Source organism: Perca fluviatilis, chromosome 23 (genome assembly GCF_010015445.1).
Source record: "Perca fluviatilis chromosome 23, GENO_Pfluv_1.0, whole genome shotgun sequence".
Classification (NCBI taxonomy): domain Eukaryota; kingdom Metazoa; phylum Chordata; class Actinopteri; order Perciformes; family Percidae; genus Perca; species Perca fluviatilis.
Window position 1 is genome coordinate 28,125,411 of NC_053134.1, and position 17,901 is coordinate 28,143,311.

The 17,901-nt window shown below is 40.4% G+C and overlaps 1 protein-coding gene across 1 annotated transcript; it reads right to left on the reverse strand.

Annotated features, from left to right (window-relative positions):
* Window positions 1–1,175: 1,175 nt before the first annotated feature.
* On the reverse strand, window positions 1,176–6,802 carry LOC120553766. The gene is made up of 4 exons (XM_039792461.1): window positions 6,320–6,802; window positions 5,897–6,052; window positions 2,720–2,818; window positions 1,176–1,921 (listed from the first exon to the last, which is right to left on the reverse strand). The coding sequence occupies exons 1-4, from the start codon at window positions 6,800–6,802 to the stop codon at window positions 1,625–1,627; spliced, it is 1,035 nt and encodes a 344-aa protein (XP_039648395.1). The 3' UTR covers window positions 1,176–1,624.
* Window positions 6,803–17,901: the final 11,099 nt, after the last annotated feature.

The following is a 17,901-nucleotide window of genomic DNA, read 5'->3' on the forward strand; positions in this document are numbered from 1 at the left end:
AGGAAAAATTTGGGAGCACTTAAATTTTGTGCTGGTGTACCTAAATAAAAAAGTTAGGCACACCAGTGCAACCAAGGCAAAAAGTTAGTCTGGAGCCCTGACTTACAAAGTTCTCAATGCTTCAGTTTACATGTAAGGACCCTCATTATGCTACCGTGGAAGGGTGGGGCTATTTTGAGCCTTGTTACTGGTATAGAAATAGTGATTAGGGCCCGAGCGCCGACAGCGGCGAAGGCCCTATTGAAACTGAAAGAATTATTATTTCGTCAAATGAATTGGCTTTTTGAGGGGCTTAACATATTCAAAAAAAATATTCACCAAATTTGGCTGTTTCATCAAGTCTGGTGAAAATTTACGTATTTTAAGGGTTTCGCAAATAGCTGCCCAAAAATGGCTCGCTAGCGCCCCCTACAAAGTTAAAAAAATGTATTGGAGCCATACCCTAAACCCAACAGGAAGTCAGCCATTTTGATTTCAAAGTTCGAAATTAGTGCGATTTTGGCCATTTCCACATGTTGTACTTAAACGAACTCCTCCTACACTCTAAAAAGTAATACCTTTGTTTTACTTATAAAAAGTGAGGTAAGAGTTTTCATTGGGCATTTTACTTCAAGGCTTTTTTAAGTAGCATGAACACTGTAACAATATGTAACGTGAACCCAGCTAAATCAAGTTGACTTAACTATTATTACTGATATTATTTAGTTAGATGAACTTCATTTTCTTAGTAAACGTAATTCACTTGTACATGATATTAAACAATTAAAATGAGTATAGGTTAATTGTAGCAACATATAATTTAAGTTGCAATAAGTTAATTCTATAAGTAAAATTAACCTAATCACATGTGTGAATGAACTCCATTACAATGAGTCCAGGCTACAACCTCTGGTAGATCAATGATGCTGCAATAACAGCTATAAAAATGCATATCTATATCCCAAGCACTACGTTTTGATTGTTAAATCCTCTATCATCATCATCGAGAATTTCATATTAAGAACAACATGGAAAGGCAGATTTAAGATTATAAAATTTATTTATCTCTAAACAACCCATTGTTTCAACATTTTTAATTCTAACAGTACCATTTACTAGTAGTACTATTACAAAACAGGCCATACATGTGAACTTTCCTGCAATAAAAAAGGTAATTGTGAGACATAACATCCCATTAAAATTGCAATAACAATATTTAAAATTGTTTAAAGAACTGCTGAATTACACAGTAGGTGTATCTACCTCATGAGGGATTGACTAGTAAACAGTTAAGTCAGTTTTCATTTAAGGCACATTAGAATGAACACAAATGCAATGAAATTCTATTACCTGAAAAACTTGCCAAAAGACTTCATCACGTAGCATGACAAACTGAACAGTTACCTGTCAATTTAGTTTCAAGGCACAACAATGATATGACTGAAAAGGCCATTGAGTTTTGGTGAAGAGAATTCTTTTTAAATGTCAATAGTATCAACTAAATAGTATGAAACAGAACAAGTTGAACTAAGCATGATTATATTAACTTCAGAAAATATACCACCCTGAACATTTCACATTATGCTATTATGCTGAAGTATGTGTAGTCTCACCTACCAAGGTGAGATAAGTGACAAGAAGTCATCTAAGACAACTTGTTGAGGAGACTTGTGTATTTAGATGATGGTTTAGGGCGCATGGGGTCTATTCCAACAAAGAGCCTTTGGTACGTCTCAAATGTGTGCTGCAGTTTTGGTGGATATTTCATATCCAGGCAATAAGTAAGTCCAAGCAGTAGGCAGCATGCTTGTGACAAGTTGTTAAGACCTCTGACCACTGGATGTCCTTCGATGACAATGCCAATGGCATTGGGCTGATGGCACATGTAAACTTTCATTATGCAATCGCTGAGTTCAGCGGACACCTCGGTTTCATCACAACTCTATAGGTGGAGACAAAAAAATGTAAGAGTCTGGTTAGAGAAACAGGTAATGAGATAATAATAGCTCTACATTCGCTCTACATTATCCCACAGCTTATAACTGGGCTACTCATAGAGGTTACTCGGTCGGGACGGTTACCTTTACTACTGATGAGCACGACTCTCTGGAGGAAGCCAGGTCACACTGATGAGCTAACAATGGAGCTAACTAATGCTCTGTTAGCTCTTTCCCTTAGAGCTCCATAGGAGCACAAATATTGATTTTAAAAAATGATTTTATTTGTTTAAAAAACAGTCAACCCTTCTATAATCACAACTCCATTGCAACTATCTGTTATACTTGGTAATGGTCTGTTATATAGAAATAGCAGATCGCAGAATGAAGTGATTGACCAATCAAAATCAAGTATTCAACTATGCCTTGTTGCAGTAATGTTTTTGAAACACTAGATGTAAAGTTTGTTTAGCTTCAAATCATATTGCGTTCAAGTGTCTGATTAACCAAAGTTGAAGACCACATTACCAGTGTCCCAGTCACATGTAAGCTACACATCGAAGCTTTCCTGTGCTCCAACCGTGCTGTGTTGGCCAATCTTAATTTCTCATGATAACATTATTAATACCTGTTTATCACTTATCTGCAGTGTGTAAATATATAGTTTTATAGCAATGATAATCCCTATTAAATCACCACATATCAATAGATTAAGACATTTTCTTAAAAATACTGATCAAAAACCGGTGATCAGTTAGACGGTTAGTCGGACAGACACACATAGCTTTATGCCTTACACATACGTGGTGTTCACTGATCAGTTGTTCTTGGCTCTCCCCCATGTACTCAGTCAGACATCTCAGAATCACCTCTCGTCTTTTCTCCTCAGAGGCAGATGGATCCTATCACAAATTAAAACTGATTCACTGCCTGATGACACCAGCACAACTCACACACCTGTACTACTACCACTATTTTTTCAACTGCAGTATTAGAGACAGCATTCTTTAAAGCGGTAGTTCTTAACTCAGGCTACTTTATCAGGCTACATTAATTTGTGATTTCAGGATTTCTCCCTTCCTTCCTGCACCTGTTTTTCACAGTGTTTTAGTAACTGAATGAAAACAAAAAACTATGCCAAGTTCTCTAACACGTATTGCCGTCATTGGTTGTTCAACCATCTCTTTGACAGCTTTGACCGTCTAATATATGGTTGATTTATTCTGTGTCAGATTTATTATGAATTACTTCTAGGCTCGAGTACTTGTGATATAAAGTTTAATATAATACACAGTAAGAAAGGAAAGGAAATTTCTACGTTCTAAGATGAGGTGTACACAGTACCGCTGCAGTACTTGTTTGTTTTACTTTATTTACAATAGAGCTTTCTGAACTGTCTGTAAAATATCAACGGAGGAGAGAAAGAGGCGTGACCGTAAATTACAGCAAAACGCAGTAAAGGCTCCCACATTCAGCTGAAATGAAAACACGGTGCTGCAACTTATGTTTTAAGGTTTAAGCCGATGCTTTACATACCGTCACAGCCCTACTACCAGCTGTAAGCAGTAAATCCCAGCAGCAGCAGAGGGAGGACAGAGGACAGGATGAATAACTTGTACTGACCAATGTCTTTCTTCATTCTTTTTACATTTCAATTTGGGATTTTGATATGAAAGTTTAGATTTGTTTACAGAGAATTATATTAAGTGTGGCATGTCCTGATAAACCATTTGAAAGTGTCAAATGAATAATCAATAAGTGTAATTTAGGGCTGTGACGTATGGATTTTTTGTTACTACGGTAAGTAGGGCTGGGTACCGAACGTCGATACTTTTATGGTATCGAAAAAAATATTCCAATCCTATGAGTATCGTAAAATTCTTCATCTTTCGGTGCCAAATTTCGGTTCCAAAAGTGTCTTAGCGCGTAAGCGCAAGCTTATCTGTCCTCTCTGCATATTACACAGAGCGGAGCTCCGACCGACACACAAACGCACACGGAGAGGTGCGGATGGAGTAAACTGTCTGCAGTTTTGTTGAAGTCACAGAGAGTCACGGTTGGTTTCAAGTGTGGTTACAGTTTTTTAAAACTCCACGCAGACAGCGCGTTTGCTGCGATATGATATTAATGGCGAAAGCGGACGCGGGTACTGTTGACGTTACACTTCCTCTTACAAGCAGCCACAACGGTGGTTTCTCTGCCCTGATGACTGACTGACAGGTTGAGCTTGCAAGGCAAGGCACTTTTATTAATGTTACTCTGAGTGAGCAGTTTTAGATTTTTTTAAATTTTGATAACTGTTTTGATTCACAATTAAGGTGGAAAATAAAAGCTTTGCGTTTTAATGTATTTTTGTTGATGTTGAAATGGATTTTAAAACATATGGCATCGAAAAAAGTATCGTTAGGAATCGGTATCGAAACTGAGGTATCGAAATTGGCACCGGATCGAAAGATTCTGAACGATACCCAGCCCTAACGGTAAGGTAGCAACGTATCACTGCGATAAGGCGGTAAACCACAACTCCCTATTACGGGAGTAGTGCAAGTTAGAGCGAGAATGGCAGGGTGCCTTAAGTGAGTGACGTCAGTGCCTGTGTGGTCATACAAGGAGAGAGAGCGCTGAGAGTAGCGTATGAGTGCGGCTGTGATGAAAAGAGAGAGGAAAAAGACTTAGCAAAAGTGAGTTAAAAGTGTAATAAAACAACAAGCTTGAGCTTCTCAAGACACAGTGGCTTCATCCGATGTCAAAACTGCCGGTATAGTAAAGTGCGTTACCCCCGAAAAATCATCGGTTTAAACCTTACAAGATATGTTGCAGCAAAGTGTTTCCATTTCAGCTCAGTGTAAGTCATTACTACATTTTGCTGTCATTTATGGTCACGCTTCTTCTCTCCTCTCTCTTTTGTCAATAAAAAAAAAAGTTTGCCAAGGGCAGACGCTTCATAGCACACCAGTCTTAGCAGTTGAGCAGACAGAGAGCAGAGAGGGCGACACGGCAGTCCGCTAACTTGTTGCTCTCACTACCAATATAAGCTGCTCTATTTTCGGCTACAAAACATGCATGCAGGCTAAAATAAAAATAAAGTGCAATGGTAAAACACTGCAGCGGTAACATTAATGTGTCTACCTCAGCTGAGAACAGAGAAATGTTTTTGCCTTCCCTACCGTTTATTGTATACATTTTTTCCTGTAGAAATTATTCATAATATTGGGATACACAACAGAAATCCCCCACATGGACTGTCCATCCTCTTGTGCAAAGCTGAAAGCTTAGTTTTTTTCTCTAGTATCTCTTGAATATAGGGTAAAAGTCTGCCAATGACAACCAAACAATTATTGTGTTCATTATGTTTCATGTCACATGGCATTTGCACTCCTGTAACTTTCACCAGCAAAAAAAAAATCTAGTAAAATAAATACATAAAAAAATGCTGCGATGACGTGTCCCCTCATGATGCGATTATCGTCACTGCCCTCGTCAAATGATTCTTAAATTACAAAAGTTTTGATTAGTCAGGAACAGGCATGGTTTAAAACATAATTTCTATTTACAGGCTGTGTGAGCTAAAAAGCCTTAGGGTTTCCCCCAGTATATTGCAAGTCTGGTGGCCCACCGGGCCTAAATTGCCCCCAACCAGGTTTAAGTCACTGCAAATTATTTTTTAATCTATTTTTAAGACAGGTTTTTAACTACAGTTAGAGTTGGGTGGCTCAGTGGGAAATTTAAACGTAGTCATGGAATCTGGGTTATAGGTTTTTTAAATTCTCAATTTTCGCAATGTTGTCCATGATTCTGGTATCACAGAAACTACTGGGCTCTACATTAGTCCAGCCATCAGTCTGTGACTGGTCCAATCCAGACCCTCGTCAAAAAAAGACATTAGCCATCGGGCTAAACAACTTTTCTGGGTGAAACACTTACTACACTACAGAGTTTTAGAAAATGTTTTACATAACAAGACCATATTATCTTCTTACCTGGATGAGTTCCAACATCTGGGACTTGATTCTTTGACCGACAGCTCCGCCCTTTGAATTGAAAAGTGACAACATCTTTGGAGTGCGTTTGTCCAACTGTGACATGAATGTCGGCTCAAGTGATATGCCATTGATTCTCCGAAACTCTTCATTGATCTGTAAGCAGAAGTATGACATCTTGGTTAGATATAAATGTATGAATGGGAGGCAGGCATAAATGTGAAGCACTTTTAGATGTCGGTAGACAAGATAAACGCAACAGAAATGCAGTCCATTAACCATTATTGAGAGACTGTGTAAAACAAAAAACCCTGAATAAATAAATAAATAAAAAACATTGCACTAACTACTAAATTCTTCAGCCATACCTGTACATGACCAATTATTTAATTTAGCTCCTTAGCTTTGCTGATTTAAGCTTACCTGGGATGGTTCAAAGAGGGCAGGCCATCTCTCTAGCAGATCTGCAACACCCGGGGCTTTGCCTACAATCTCCTGTCTTCGGAAACTAAAGGTTCTGGACATCATCTCATTTATAACTCTGCCATTATTCTTTTTCTTAGCCTCAGATATCAGTTCCTGCCTGACACTCTCAAGGGAATCTTCTGTTTCCCCTGCAGGAAGAGGGGGAAGGTAGTTCACCTCGGATTTTCTTGGTTTTTTTACGTTCTTGGCTGGTTTCTTGTCTCCAGGAGATTTGTGCTGTAGAGAGTTAACCAATAGTTCTGGAATCCCATGCGTTCGAAGTTTGCTTCGGTAATTTCCTATTTTGTACTTCAGGCTCTGTTGCCATCCATACAGACCATTGAAAGAGCCTGGCTCCTTCAAACATGGATGCCGTTTTATGAGAGCCTCTACTACTTCACACCGCTGTGCATCATTTGGGTAGGGAGTGTAAGAAAACATGACCTCAGCTAAACACTCCAGAATGTTGGACTTAACTACAGGAAAAAACTTCTCTTTGCACAAAAGGGACCCATCTCTGAGGTAATTTTCATGGCCGTTTTGAAGTGCTACTTCTGTGTTATATGAAAACTTAGGAACAGGAAACTCAGTAGGCCATGGCTTGTGCATTCCAGTAGTACGGGGCCTGAGTTCTACTGTGTCATCAGATTGTGCAGAGGTGGAGTCATTTGATGTGGATGGTTGAGATACAGAGTCATCTTCTAGCACTGATTGAGAGGCAGCGCAATCTCCTGTCAAAGACTCAGGAAAGTCAACAGCAGTAAAAACTATAGCAGGTGGTGGTACATACACTATCTTCAGTGTGTCCTTATCTTTAAGGTCATTAGTTGAGCTTAATGTAAAGAAGTCATCGAACTCTGGGTCTTTGTGCTGTAGGCTTATTTCTCCTGAGATCCCAAATGCTTGCTTTACTGCCGTTTCCAACTCTTGCACTGTGAGTGGTATTCCAGGAAGACACAGTTTCTTTATTTCATGATCCAGGATGATTCGAAACTTTTACAGCTGCATCCATTTTGATGATGTAGCCTTAAAAAGAAATGAATTAATTGGAATTAGTTATTTATGCATTCAGTCATGCATTGTTTAGCGAGCACCTTAGATTTTGGGAATATACAGTGCCTTGCGAAAGTATTCGGCCCCCTTGAACGTTTCGACCTTTTGCCACATTTCAGGCCTCAAACATAAAGATATAAAACTGTAATTTTTTGTGAAGAATCAACAACAAGTGGGTCCCAATTATGAAGTGGAACGAAATTCATTGGCTATTTCAAACTTTTTTAACAAATAAAAAACTGAAAAAGTGGGCTTGCAAAATTATTCAGCCCCTTTACTTTCAGTGCAGCAAACTCTCTCCAGAAGTTCAGTGAGGATCTCTGAATGATCCAATGTTGACCTAAATGACTAATGATGATAAATAGAATCCAGCTGTGTGTAATCAAGTCTCCGTATAAATGCACCTGCTCTGTGATAGTCTCAGAGGTCCGTGTAAAGCGCAGAGAGCATCATGAAGAACAAGGAACACACCAGGCAGGTCCGAGATACTGTTGTGGAGAAGTTTAAAGCCGGATTTGGATACAAAAAGATTTCCCAAGCTTTAAACATCCCAAGGAGCACTGTGCAAGCGATAATATTGAAATGGAAGGAGTATCAGACCACTACAAATCTACGAAGACCCGGCCGTCCCTCTAAACTTTCAGCTCATACAATGAGAAGACTGATCAGAGATGCAGCCAAGAGGCCCATGATCACTCTGGATGAACTGCAGAGATCTACAGCTGAGCTGGGAGACTCTGTCCATAGGACAACAATCAGTCGTATACTGCACAAATCTGGCCTTTATGGAAGAGTGGCAAGAAGAAAGCCATTTCTTAAAGATATCCATAAAAGTGTCGTTTAAAGTTTGCCAAAAGCCACCTGGGAGACAAAACAAAACATGTGGAAGAAGGTGGGGGGAGAGACGTTTATGTTTGGCGTAAAGCAACACAGCTCATCACCCTGAACACACCATCCCCACTGTCAAACATGGTGGTGGAAGCATCATGGTTTGGGCCTGCTTTTCTTCAGCAGGGACAGGGAAGATGGTTAAAATTGATGGTAAGATGGATGGAGCCAAATACAGGACCATTCTGGAAGAAAACCTGATGGAGTCTGCAAAAGACCTGAGACTGGGACGGAGATTTGTCTTCCAACAAGACAATGATCCAAAACATAAAGTAAAATCTACAATGGAATGGTTCACAAATAAACATATCCAGGTGTTAGAATGGCCAAGTCAAAGTCCAGACCTGAATCCAATCGAGAATCTGTGGAAAGAACGTAAAACTGCTGTTCACAAACGCTCTCCATCCAACCTCACTGAGCTCGAGCTGTTTTGCAAGGAGGAATGGGCACAAATGTCAGTCTCTCGATGTGCAAAACTGATAGAGACATACCCCAAGCGACTTACAGCTGTAATCGCAGCAAAAGGTGGCGCTACAAAGTATTAACTTAAGGGGGCTGAATAATTTTGCACGCCCAATATTTCAGTTTTTTATTTGTTTAAAAGGTTTGAAATATCCAATAAATTTCGTTCCACTTCATGATTGTGTCCCACTTGTTGTTGATTCTTCACAAAAATTACAGTTTTATATCTTTATGTTTGAGGCCTGAAATGTGGCAAAAGGTCGAAAAGTTCAAGGGGGCCGAATACTTTCGCAAGGCACTGTATTAGGTTTTGAAGAAAAGAATTCAGATAATTGACAGAAAATAAAAAAGGTACATAAGCACCACTTGTACACCAAACATTTACCTATTCCAGACAAATATGGCGCTTCAGCATCACCATACGCTTTCCTCCAACCTTGTAGTCTGAAAGTGGACATACGTCAGCGAGATCCTCGTGTTTCACAAAAACTACAAGCTCTGTACTCTCTAGCTCATATCCTCGAAAGTGCTCATCATACCAGGAAATGAATACTTTAGCCATAAAATAGACATGGTCTTTGATGACAACTATCTGAAGAACTTCAACAAAGTCTGGAAGTCCTGCAGTAGACCCGTAGGCCAAAACCATGCCTTTTGTGTATGTGGTTCCATAAAGTGACACACTGTTGGAAAGATGCACACTAGTCTGACCTGGAGACACTCTTCTTATTGCTTCTTGTATGTTTGTGTGCAAAACAGCTACAGGCACTAGTGATACTCTGGCAGTACTTAAAGCGGGAGCTGTTGTAGTTGCATGCAAATGGTGTGCAATCATCAACTGATGCTTAGTTGCAAGGGAAAATGTTATATTTCGGAAATTTCCTGTATGCCTCACAATCTGTTTAAAATAACGATGTTTTGCCTCGAATCGCATTGTCCAAAATCCAATGAGAGGTCCAAAAACTTTCATGAGTGCTGGATAGTGCTCTAGGAAGTGATGTTTGGGAATCAACTTCACCTGAGGAAACACTTCTAGAAATCTGAGTCGGTGTTCAGAAATCTTTGTGTCAAGATATGACATACTGGCTTCAGTTTGTGTTGGAGCTACCACAAGTTCAACTATTTCTTTAAGACACATGATTACATTCCATGTTGGATCGTCCAATGGTATCTTGTGTCCTATCATTAGTGGGAGCAGTCTGATGAGGGTCCAGTTTTCATGGGCATTTCCTCCAATACTTCTTCGAGTGGAGAATGTAATGGGAATGGCCTGTGGACAGTCTTTCTTATCTCCCCACTTGTAGGGAAAGGATTTGATTGTGTTGTTAAGCTCTTCAAGTTTGAAGTATCTTTTGGCTATGAAATCGGTCAAGCACAGTGCCAGTTCCATTGGAATAATTCCCTCAAACAGGTCGTGCAAAATATCAGGCGGATAGCCTTGCACAGAGTGAAAATGGCTCAATTTCTCTGTCAAAGGGCAAGGCCTTTTCACACCAAAGCAATGGGATAGTTCAGGGCTTTCCTGTGCAGTCTGAACATGAACGGAATAATCCTCCTTTGTCCGGATGGGAAATGCACCTGATCTCACTTCCTTTTCTTGGAAATCAGAACGTTCTCCTAGACAGAATCTGCAAATGTATGGTCCTGAGAAATTTTCCACAAGGCCAGCAATTGAATGTGCTCCAAGATTGTCAGCAACTACACAATAAACAGTCCCTTTGACATTCTTTCCAAGGAGAGGAATGAAAATACCATATTGTTCCAGTTTAGCTATGTCATCTAACTTGGCTTGAGAACCTCTGCATAGCCAAATCTTTTAATATCATTAGCTTTGCACAAAAGTGCAAGATACACTGAAGTGAGGGTGGACCGAAAACAGGATGGGACATCTGCCAATATCCAGTATACAGAGGTTATCTTATGTTTCTTTCAGGATGTTCCTAAGGGATTACACACCTCAAAATCATCTACATATAGGAATAGAGAGATTCTACGCTCTTCAGAATAAAAATCACTCTCTCTATAAATGGCACCATCATGGAATGATCTGTACTGTGTAGGAATACTTGTGCATCCATCATCTGTGACGAACTTTTCCCTGATATCATTGTTGCTCAAAATTTGTTTCAAGGATTCAAGAATTGGAACATATTGAAAACTCTTCTTTTCATTTGGATCGAGAATGTATTCCACTGGCTCCACAACGTTAAATCTTTGTATGAAATACTGTCTTCTCTTGAAAGCTGAAGACCGAGATCCAGCCTGATCGAAAGCCTTGCTTATCGGACTTGAGTTGTTTAATTCCTCAACTAAAGATGTGACGATGGTGTCATCAATGACACAATTGTTCTTCTTTAAGTGTCGAAAATTAGCTGCCTGTCATCCTTTACTGAAGAATGTGCATCTGTGCTGGTTCCTTCTCCACTATCATCATCAAAGTTGTCATCCTGAGTGGCTTCAGTGTTATAAAGTTCAAAAGTTGGTTCTTCAGTTTGCTTTTCCAAAAGAACTGTTTCTTTAAAATCACTTACAGTATGAGGTGTGTGCTTTCGGTATGTGTGTGTTTTATAGGTTGCATAAATATTGGTTTGAAAATTGCATCCTTCAAACACACAGGTAACTGTCTCACTACTTTTAAGGTGATTGCCAACATGTGCAAAATATTCTCTCTCTGTTGGAAATCCTTGTGTCCTACACACCAGGCATGTAAAAGACAGGATAGTCTCAGGTCTTTGTGTATGACTTTCCACATGGCAGCGAGATAAATGCGTGTGCAGATTACTCCAAGTTTTGAAAGAGCATGGACATTCCAAGTAGGGTAATGAATGATTATGGCCAAATGTTCCATGATGTTGTCTATAATGTTTCAAAATGTCTCCTCTGGTTGGTAAAACTTCACTGCATCTTTTGCATGGCCAATTCATTTTACCTACACCAACACACAGAAATGAAATGCCAATTAATAGACATTTCATATTGATTAAATATTAAGCCAATCTCAAGTTCCTCTTACCTGTATCAGTTAGATGAATCCCAACAGAAGGCAACAAAAGTGCTTGGGTATCTAAATACAAGAGCAGATTAGAATATGGTTAAAATAGTTTCTGCAGGCATTAGTGGTAAATGTAATGATTTCAGTAATAACTTTAATAGTTTCCAACAAGGAAAAATTGATAATCACAGAAGATATTCAGTGGATTTACTTCAGCAAGTCTCCGCTGTCACTGCATCGTAGACCTCAATAAGACCACAAAATGTGGGCCTGTAGTGTGTTTAAGGAAATCTACGAATTTCACAAGAATTGGGACACTATATAAAATCACCCTTCCTTATAACTACCACGGAGTTCCCCAATTAGCCAATTTATATTATTGACATTACCATATTTTTTTTTTATAAATTTAGCTGTACTGGATAATTTCTACTTTTATCCATATATTTTAATTATTAACGTGTTACATTGCTAATAATGATGGCTGCCATCATTATATATATTTACTCAGTGTGACTTCCAAAATACCTTACACTGAGAGATTTTTTTCACAGTGTATACCGATTTTTTATGTAAGCCTACTTTTCTCTCTTTTTTCACTCTATTTTTTTCCTTTGTGTATGAAGTCCGTTTTTATGCTACATTTTGTGCAATATGTTATTAATGTTAGCGGCTTCGTTTCAGTGTGGAAATGGTTAACAAAACTAGAACTTCAAATATCACATCTCTGTGTTAAGCGTTAGCTAACAGCTAGCTAACGTTCAGCTAACAGCTAACGTTAACTGTTGTAATTAGCTTGATTTATGGTTCTTAGCGTCTTTTGTCTGGGTGGTTTTATCAAACAGTTTATGCTTCTAATGTCGTGTAACGTTAACGTTACTGCAACACACCACGTCACTGCTTATATGCTAAATAAAAGAAAGTGATGACAGATACAATGTAGCTGACTTTAGACTTTATGACCACAAGTCATAAAATTCACGGCTGAAACGTGATAACATTAGCAAAGGCATACATTAGCTAGCATATCTGTAGCCGGTCTTTATTGAATCTCAGTTAAATCGGCTTGGCTTAGCCTTTATTGAATCTCTTCGCTTCAGGTGTCTGTTTTCAGTTAACGTTAGCGTTAGGATGCGTTAAACATGGTGACAGCCCCGTCTGCCGAACTTACAGGACCACCGAGCAGCTAACTTAGCTTGTCATGCATGCAGGTCCGTTACGTTAGCTAACGTTAACTGCCGAACAGGACCTCCAGAATCATCGGTTTAGCACAAATTCAACAATCATTCAGCAATAATTCGGCTAAAATTGCTTAACTTACCGTTTAACCAGCATCCGTTCTGTTCTGCAGCGCCGAGGGTACGAAGTTACGTACCGTAAACGTTTTCAAGCAAGCTGCTGATACCTGTTGCCCACGTATCCGCCCAGATCAAACAGACACTTAAGACGCATGAGGGAGAAAGTGAGGACTACTTGTTTTGTATAACCTTTCGTGTATACAGCAATCACAGACATAACTACTCACATAGATTGTGTAGGTTAACTCACTTTTATAACACTTCATGTTCACAATAATCACTTGGTAATAACTACTCAAATAAACTTTGATAGTTTTATTTAAAATATATTGTTGTGTATGTACTGACACATTGTAAGTAAAGGCAATGTATATTGATACTTTTTAAGATAAAACAGATAAAATAAATTAGATCACAACTATTTAAAATATATTAAACCTACATGGTGGGTGTAGCACTTATTACAGTGTAGAGATTTCATCCGATCAACTTCAAACTCGGTCTGTGCCATCTTAAGATGTTAAAGATGAAAAGTTGTTAAAAGAAAAACCTTTCGTCATAGGGCGTGGCCATGGCGGCGGCCATTTTGTGCGTTTCGCCCAAGCCCCCAGGAGGAGCGCTAAGTCTATATGCCAACATGGGCTTAGCGGATAACGGTGGTACTGCACCCCATGGCCCAGAAAGACTTTTCACATAGACATTACATGGCGAAAGAAACGTCTATATTTCAAAGGATAATTTGTTTCACAGGCTAGTAGCTAGCTAGCTAGTAGCTATCTAGCTAGTAGCACGGCATAATGATTAAATCTCCTTGGTTGTCTAGCTAAATACATCTATTGTTTATTTAGCTAAGCATGTAAACGATCGGGAACAAAGAAAACACAATGTTTAACGTTAGTGAATATTTTAGACAATGAAAACGGCGAGTTCATGAGTTCGCCACTTGTAAGAGCCACGAGAGATAAGCTCATGAACGAGCATGTTGCTACCGGTTGCTACGACAACACAAACAAAGTGTTGCTAGTGCGCGTGTCCACCGTGACGTCATGGGCCAAGAATGCGGAAAAGCCGAGCTCCATGTTGTCTTAATGCGCTTTTGAGCACTCTCATTGGAACGTACGGGGCTTCCCGCCGAACACTATATCCAGTTCTCTTAATACATCCATGGTTTCGCCACCGAAACAAGAAGTGGGTGTAACTTGCGTGTACGTTGTCCAACTGGGTCTAAACTTTTCAGGATTCACAAGAGTCCAACCCTGAGGACAAATAAAGGCCGATATTTACTTAAAGTCATAGCGCCCCCTAGTGGCAACAGGAAGTAGGCCTAAAAGTCAAGGTGCTATACTTTAACGAACTCCTCCTAGAGATTTCATCCGATGGACTTCAAACTTGGTCTGTACCATCCCAACACCTTAACGATGAAAAGTTATTAAAAGAAAAACTTTTCGTCAGAGGGTGTTGGCATGGCGTGGCGGCCATTTTGAGTGTTTAGCGATGAACAAAGAAGTTGTTTTAACTTGAAATTTCTCAAGATTGACAAGGGTCCAGTCCTGAGGACACCTACAGGCAAAAATTTACTTTTGGTCATAGCGCCCCCCGCTGGCAACAGGAAATGTGCCTTATATGACAAACATCATCCGATTTACATGAAACTCAGAATGTGTGGTCTACATGTGATACTGAGCCGCCCCCTATAATATGCCCACCCTCACTTACTCAGGCAACATTTGAACCGTTTAAGGTAGAGTCTTGTGTGAGGTGTCATTGAACTCAGCACAGAGTTCCTTCTTCATTGGTGATGGTTTGACCCGCCCCCTAAGCTTTAGCCACGCCCCCTTTTATAACTAATGACTAGGGGTGGTACGGTTCACAAAACCCACGGTTCGGTTTGTATCACGGTTTTAGGGTCACGGTTTTCGGTTCTGTATGGTTCTTGTTATTTTTTCTTTTAATCTTTAACACTCCAGAATATACTTCAGCATATGATATATAGCTAAAATTAACATATTGAATGCATGTTGCACAAAACATGCACACAGTGGCAGCTCTATATATTGTTTTATTTCATCATAGGTACCATGAAATCCAAAATGTTCCCACACACCAGACTATAAACGACGCTGGCGCATCCTACAGCTCTGGGCAGCCTCTCTCCCACTTGACATTTCTGCACGTGACGTGACCTGCAGCGGCACCCCACTCCACTTGAGGAGCGGTCGGCTCGGTGTCTCTCAAAATCTGACGAAAATCTTTTAAACGGACCTTTGTCGATCTGAAATGAAGACAGATTCAGCAACTGCATGGCCTATTTCTCGCTTAAAATGTTTTCAGAAACACGTTTCGGTGAACTATTTTAGTACAATATGAGATCGTATTCTGAACGAGCCGCCATGACAGTCTATTTTGAAGTTAGGGACCAGCCAGACCCATGTGACGCGATCGTCCAATCAGCTGCCATGGGTTGCGTTTGTTCACGCCATCCTTTCGTCATGTCCAGTTAGTGTTTTAACATACGTGTATAAAGTGGGCACTACGGCAGTAAGAGGTTAGTGCAGCTTAACAGTGTACTGACGAACCGTGCGGTACACACATGCTCCGAACCGAGACTAGCGAACCGAGCGGTTCGGGTGTTTTTTCATGAACCGTACCACCCCTACTAATGACCCATTTGATGTAGACCCTTGTGTGAGGTATCATTGAACTCAGCAGAGAGTTCCTTTTTAATTGGTGATGGTTCGACCCGCCCGCTATGCTTTAGCCACGCCCCCTTTCACAGCTAATGAACTGTATGATGTAGAGTCTTGTGTGAGGTATCGTTAAACTCGGCAGGGAGTTCCCTTTTCATTGTTGACTATTTGCAGCGTGCCGCACAAATGCACGGTCGCAAGGAGCGGCATCCGCCGGTAACCCCGACGCGCGCAGAGGCGCGAGGGCCCATCCATCGCTGCTCGCAGCTTTAATTACTTTTTACTTTTGCGTGGCCCCGATGACTAGCGTTATTAGCTTATTAGCGGTTTGACCTAAAACTGGTCGATTTGCATGAAAACATATCCCAGAGAATGGTCTACTCGGTACCCATGTGTTATTAACCCCTAGGTTCATTTTGCGCCAGAATTGTCTTTTAAGTAAACATTTCAATGCAGGACTGCACTGTGCAGTATCAATAGTTTTACTATTAATAGTTAATAGTTTTACTTCAGAAAAAAGCTTTGCATTTTGAGTTCTTCTTCTACCACTGCCAATACCAACATTCTTTGTTGAAAAATAAAAGCATGGCCTGGGGGCGCCAAATCATTATATTATTCAACACTTCATGCAGTCTAGTTTTAATTGTTATTTTTTTCAAACCGCTATTACATATTTTATCTGATAGATCTTATCATCTGAAAAACACAGGTGCAAACCGAAAATGTTATCTTCACTTCACCTTTTAAACTGACTTTAGCTTTTTAGATAACTGACACTCATCTGTCCTGCTGTTATAACAGACATGTGAACTTATCACAGACATTTGCCTCATTCATGGACTCACTGCAGTGTGCTGCTGCCAAATGAAACACTGATGCATCAAATTGCTTATTACAATAATTTACATATTAATCCTGTGGAGCAAATCCGGATCGTTCCGGCCCATTGAAACCCCTAAGTAAATTATTTAAGAATGCAGCTTTGCAGTTACTCTGAATCCTCTCAGTAGGGCTGGGTATTATTCCAAGATTCTCAATACCATGACCTGAGGGTAGAAGCTCCTCCCGAGCCTCTCAGTACTGGCCTGATGTGTCCGGTACCTTCTACCCGACCTCAACAAGGAGAAAAGGCTGTTACCTAGGTAGTTTGATAGTTTGGATCTTTAATGATTCTGCTAGCCTTATTCTTGCAGCGCCTGGTGTAAATATCCTTTAGGCAGGGTCGGGCACCGCCTAGTTTATGTTCAGCCAAACAAGCAGGGTCTTATGGTCAGTATTTGAGGGGATACCCAGAACTTCCTCAGGCGTCTGATGTGAAACAGGCTCTACCTTGCCTTTCTCACCACTCTGTCAGTATGCTGCAGTATGCTCCCAGGTCAGACGCTCGGTGATGTGGACACCAAGGTACCAAGGTAGCCCACCCTCTACACCGAGGACCTATGGATATTAGGGATGCTACGCATTCCTTCCCTGCTTCGAGTCCACTATCATCTCAGTCTGACATTCATCTGTAGGTAGTTGTCCTGACACCAGCGGGTCAGGTTCTCTACTTCCTTAAAGGGGTGATAGAATGCAAAACCGATTTTACCTTGTCATAGCTGAATGACGACAGCTCGGTGGGTAAATAGGACATACATGAGAGCTCAAAATCTCATTGACACCCTTTTACTATGAAAATCTCATATTTTGAAACTGCCGCTGAAAACGGGCGAATCTCAACAAAGCTAGTTGCTTACGTAAGCATCCCAAGACCTGTACCTTTGTCACGCCCATGGGTGTATTAAGAGAACGGTCATGCCCCAACATTTACATAGGCTACACAACTGACCTGAGATCAGGTAGTCTTCTGAATCTAGGTCAGGCAGATCTCTGCTATTCCACTATAAAATTCACTTCTGAAACTTTTTTTATGCGAGAAATCAACTATGTAAAGCTCAAATATGGGCCGCTTTACGAAAATGGATGGCTAATTGCAAATTTTGTCCGACTGTGTGTCGGAGTTCAGCGGCCGGTGCTGCCTGGGTTGTTGCCTCGCAGCCTGGCCTGCCTTCCTTCACAGACCCCGGCCTGCTGTGAGCTCAATTGAGCTTCGTTACGGCTGGCAGCCCACAGCACTCCATACCCGCAAAGTCACCCTTTTTTGGGCTAATGGACTACCAA